The sequence below is a fragment of the Meleagris gallopavo genome, unplaced genomic scaffold, assembly GCF_000146605.3.
Source record: "Meleagris gallopavo isolate NT-WF06-2002-E0010 breed Aviagen turkey brand Nicholas breeding stock unplaced genomic scaffold, Turkey_5.1 ChrUn_random_7180001948721, whole genome shotgun sequence".
Lineage (NCBI taxonomy): Eukaryota > Metazoa > Chordata > Aves > Galliformes > Phasianidae > Meleagris > Meleagris gallopavo.
The window spans coordinates 1,795-6,852 of record NW_011210372.1 but is presented as its reverse complement, the minus strand read 5'-3'; the positions used below and the strand labels follow the sequence as shown (position 1 = coordinate 6,852).

Sequence of the window (5,058 nt, the reverse complement as noted above, 5' to 3'; positions counted from 1 at the left end):
ATGGCCGTCGAAGTTGAGGTTTTGAGGAGGGGAAGATGGCCCTAAAAGCTGAGGTATGGAACGGGAAGGTGATCCTAAAACTTTGTATGGGGTGAAAAATGGCCTTAAAATTCGGGTGTTCGGAGGCAAAATGCCCTAAAAGTTGTGGGTTGGTGTTTCTTTTTGTTTGTTTGTTTGTTTTTGTGGTGGAAAATGGCCGTACAAGTTGGGGTTTGAGGGGAAAAATGGGCTTAGAAGCTGAGGTATGGATGGGAAGATGGTCCTAAAAGTTACTTACGGGGAGGAAAATGACCCTAAAAGTTGGGTTTGGGGAAGGAAAACGGCCCTAAAGTTGGAGTGTGAGAGGAAAATTGCCCTAAAACTTGGGGTTTGAGGGGGAAGTGGCCCTAAAAGTTGGGATTTGGGGGCAAAATATCCTAAAAGTTGTTTTTTTGAGGAGGGAAAATGGCCCTAAAAATTGGGGCTTGGGGGAAAATGATCCTAAAAATTGGGGCTTTTGGGAGGAAAGTGGCTCTAGAAGTTGGATTTTGGCCCTACAAATTGGGGTGAAATAGTGAGGATTTGGGAAAAACGCTGGCGCTGAGGTAGGAGCTGCGTTCCTTTGGAAATTAAGCGATGAGTAATTACCAAAAGCTGATTAAGGGGCATCATTTGCATCGCAGCGCTGTGTTCCAGGGCGGATCTCTCACGTTTTGGGGCAAATCCTTTGTGTTTTGGGGCAGATCTCTCGCTTTTCGGTACAGCGCCGTTCCCATCCCGCAGCGCCCTGTGCCACTGAGGGGGTAGAATTGAGTCTGTCCGCTTCCCACCGTTGATTTTGGGTGAAAAGCGAAGGAAAATGGGTCATTTGGCGTTGCTTCGCTGATGTGCGAAGTTATGGGGTGGAACGATGTCCATTTTCAGCCCCATTCGCATCCCACAGCCCCACATTCAGATATTATTGCAGAATTACAACAATATTCAGCACAGTTGTGGCAGAATCGTGCCCATTTTCTGCCCAGTTCCCACCCTGTAGCCCCTTATTCAGATATTACTGCAGAATTGTGCCTATTTTCAGTGCATTTATGGCAGAATTATGGCAGAATTATTCCAATTTTCAGCCCAGTTCCCACCCTGTAGCCCCTTATTCAGATATTACTGCAGAATTGTGCCCATTTTCAGTGCATTGATGGCAGAATTATGGCAGAATTGTTCCCATTTTCAGCCCAGTTTCCTCCCGCAGCCCCGTATTCAGATGTTACTGCAGAATGGTGCCCATTTTCAGTGCATTGATGGCAGAATTATGGCAGAATGATTCCAATTTTCAGCCCAGTTCCCACCCTGTAGCCCCTTATTCAGAAATTACTGCAGAATTGTGCCTATTTTCAGTGCATTTATGGCAGAATTATGGCAGAATGATTCCAATTTTCAGCCCAGTTCCCACCCTGTAGCCCCTTATTCAGAAATTACTGCAGAATTGTGCCCATTTTCAGTGCATTGATGGCAGAATTATGGCAGAATGATGCCAATTTTCAGCCCAGTTCCCACCCTGTAGCCCCTTATTCAGATGTTACTGCAGAATTGTGCCCATTTTCAGTGCATTGATGGCAAAATTATGGCAGAATTGTGCCCATTTTCAGCCTAGTTCCCACCCTGCATCCCCATACTCCAAATATTACTGCAGAATTGTGCCCATTTTCAGTGCATGTATGGCAGAACTATGGCAAAATTGTGCCCATTTTCAGCCCAATTCTCACCCTGTAGCCCCTTATTCCGAAATTACTGCAGAATTGTGCCCATTTTCAGCACAGTTGTGGCAGAATTGAGCCCATTTTCAGCCCAGTTCCCATCCCGCAGCCCCATACTCAAATATTACTGCAGAATTGTGCCCATTTTCAGTGCATTGATGGCAGAATTATGGCAGAATGATGCCAATTTTCAGTCCAGTTCCCACCCTGTAGCCCCTTATTCAGATATTACTGCAGAATTGTGCCCATTTTCAGTGCATTTATGGCAGAATTATTGCAGAATCATCTCCATTTTCAGCCCAATTCCCTCCCGCAGCCCCTTATTCAGATGTTACTGCAGAATGGTGCCCATTTTCAATGCATTTATGGCAGAATTATGGCAGAATCGTTCCCATTTTCAGCCCAGTTTCCTCCCGCAGCCCCGTATTCAGATGTTACTGCAGAATGGTGCCCATTTTCAATGCATTTATGGCAGAATTATGGCAGAATCATCTCCATTTTCAGCCCAGTTTCCTCCCACAGCCCCGTATTCAGATGTTACTGCAGAATGGTGCCCATTTTCAATGCATTTATGGCAGAATTATGGCAGAATCATCTCCATTTTCAGCCCAGTTTCCTCCCACAGCCCCGTATTCAGATGTTACTGCAGAACTGTGCCCATTTTCAGCACAGTTGTGACATCACCCCTCCTGTCCTGCAGTTGTGACTCTCCTTTCTCTCCCACAGGGGCCCCTCTCGGCCGCCCGACCTCAGCCCCCCGCCGGCCCTGAGCTGCCCCACGGCCATGGGGACGCCGGCGTTGTCGTGAGCCCCTCCGCCAACCGCCCATCCCCGCTGCCACCGATCCTCTGGGCAGGGCTTGGGACAGGATGTGCGGACGACGATGATGATGGCGAGGAAGCAAGATGCCCGCATCCCCACCTACAACATTAGCGTGGTGGGTTTATCCGGGACGGAGAAGGAGAAGGGGCAGTGCGGCGTGGGGAAGTCGTGTCTCTGCAACCGCTTCGTGCGGCCGAGCGCCGACGAGTTCCACCTGGACCACACGTCTGTCCTCAGCACCAGCGACTTCGGGGGGCGGGTGGTCAACAACGACCACTTCCTCTACTGGGGGGAGGTGGTGCGGTCGCTGGAGGAGTGCGCAGAATGCCGGGCCCACGTGGTGGAGCAGACGGAGTTCATCGACGACCAAACCTTCCAGCCGCACCGCAGCACCGCGCTGCAGCCCTACATCAAACGCGCCGCGGCCACCAAGCTGGCCTCGGCCGAGAAGCTGATGTACTTCTGCACCGACCAGCTGGGCTTGGAGCAGGACTTTGAGCAGAAACAGATGCCGGACGGGAAGCTGTTGGTGGACGGCTTCCTGCTCTGCATCGACGTCAGCAGGGGGATGAACCGCAATTTCGACGAGCAGCTGAAATTCGTCTCCAACCTCTACAACCAGTTGGCCAAGACCAAGAAGCCCATCGTGGTGGTGCTGACCAAGTGCGACGAAGGCGTGGAGCGCTACATCCGCGACGCGCACGCCTTCGCCCTCAGCAAGAAGAACCTGCAGGTGGTGGAGACGTCGGCTCGCTCCAACGTCAACGTGGATCTGGCCTTCAGCACGTTGGTGCAGCTGGTGGACAAGAGCCGAGGGAAGACCAAAATCATCCCCTACTTCGAGGCGCTGAAGCAGCAGAGCCAGCAGATCGCGGCCGCCAAGGACAAATACGAGTGGTTGGTGAGCCGCGTCGTCAAGAGCCACAACGAGACGTGGGCCGCCGTCAGCCGCAAGATGCAGCCGGCGCCGGAGTACCAGGACTACGTGTACCTGGAGGGCACTCCCAAGGCCAAGAAGCTCTTCCTGCAGCACGTCCAGCGCCTGAAGCAGGAGCACATCGAGCGCAGGAGGCGGGCGTACCTCGCGCTGCTCCCGCAGGCGTTGGACGCCCTCGTCCCCAACCTGGATGAGATCGACCACCTGAGCTGCGCCAAGGCCCGGCGGCTGTTGGAGGGGAAGGGGGATTTCTCCAAGTGGTTCGTGATCCTGGAGGAGACCCCGTGGGATGCCACGAGCCACATCGACAGCGCCGACACCGAGCGCATCCCCTTCGACGTGATGGAGACGCCGGCGGCCGAGCAGCTCTACGAGGCCCACCTGGAGCGGCTGAGGAACGAGCGGAAGCGCGCCGAGATGCGGAGGGCTTTCCAGGAGAACCTGGAGGCGTCGCCCTTCGTGACGCCCGGCAAGCCCTGGGAGGAGGCACGCAGCTTCATCATGAACGAGGACTTCTACATGTGGCTGGAGGAGCCGGTCTACATGGACATCTACGGCAAGCACCAGAAGCGCATCATCGAGAGGGCCAAGGAGGAGTTCCAGGAGCTGCTCCTGGAATACTCGGAGCTCTTCTACGAGCTGGAGCTGGACGCCAAGCCCAGCAAGGAGAAGATGGGGGTGATCCAGGAGGTGCTGGGCGAGGAGCAGCGCTTCAAGGCCCTGCAGAAGCTGCAGGCGGAGCGCGACGCTCTCATCCTGAAGCACATCCACTTCGTCTACCACCCGACCAAGGAGACGTGCCCCAGCTGCCCGCTCTGCGTCGACTCGCGCGTCGAGCAGCTCCTGGGCTCCCGCACCGCCCGCCCGGCCGAGCGCAACCAGAAGAACTTCCTCTCGGACCCCAACGTCGACCGCATCAACCTGGTGATCCTGGGCAAGGACGGCCTGGCCCGCGAGTTGGCCAACGAGATCCGGGCGCTGTGCACCAACGACGACAAGTACGTCATCGAGGGCAAAATGTATGAGCTGTCGCTGCGGCCCATCGAGGGCAACGTGCGGCTGCCCGTCAACGCCTTCCAGACGCCCACCTTCCAGCCCCACGGCTGCCTCTGCCTCTACAACTCCAAGGAATCGCTCTCCTACGTGGTGGAGAGCATCGAGAAGAGCGCGGCGGGACGGAGGGAGAACCACCCGGCCCACCTCCCGCTCACCCTGATGCTGGTCAACAAGCGCGGCGACGCAGGGGGCGAGACGCTGCACAGCCTGGTGCAGCAGGGCCAGCAGATCGCCGGCAAGCTGCAGTGCGTCTTCCTCGACCCCGCCGCTGCCGGCATCGCCTACGGGCGCAGCGTCAACGAGAAGCAGATCAGCCAGGTGCTGAAGGGGCTGCTGGACTCCAAGAGGAACCTCAGCCTCATCTCGGCGCCCTCGGGCCTCAAGGAACTGGCGGACGTGGAGCTGCGCGTGGCCATGTGCTTCATGTGCGGCGACGCGGCGGGCGCCGACGAGCTGCTGGCGCCCATCCTGCAGTCCCCGCTGTGCCGCCCGGCGCCGTGCGGCAGCTCCGTGCTG

The 5,058-nt window shown here is 56.0% G+C and overlaps 1 protein-coding gene across 1 annotated transcript in view; it reads left to right on the top strand.

Annotated features, from left to right (window-relative positions):
• Positions 1–2,098: 2,098 nt before the first annotated feature.
• The window catches only part of ARHGAP35 (Rho GTPase activating protein 35), a 4,711-nt gene continuing 1,751 nt past the window's right edge, over positions 2,099–5,058 (top strand). The window contains 2 exon segments of the mRNA XM_031557695.1: positions 2,099–5,051; positions 5,053–5,058. The exon segment at positions 5,053–5,058 is cut by the window's right edge and continues 912 nt beyond it. Of these exon segments, the coding sequence (XP_031413555.1) occupies positions 2,611–5,051; positions 5,053–5,058 (2,447 nt within the window). The 5' untranslated portion in view covers positions 2,099–2,610.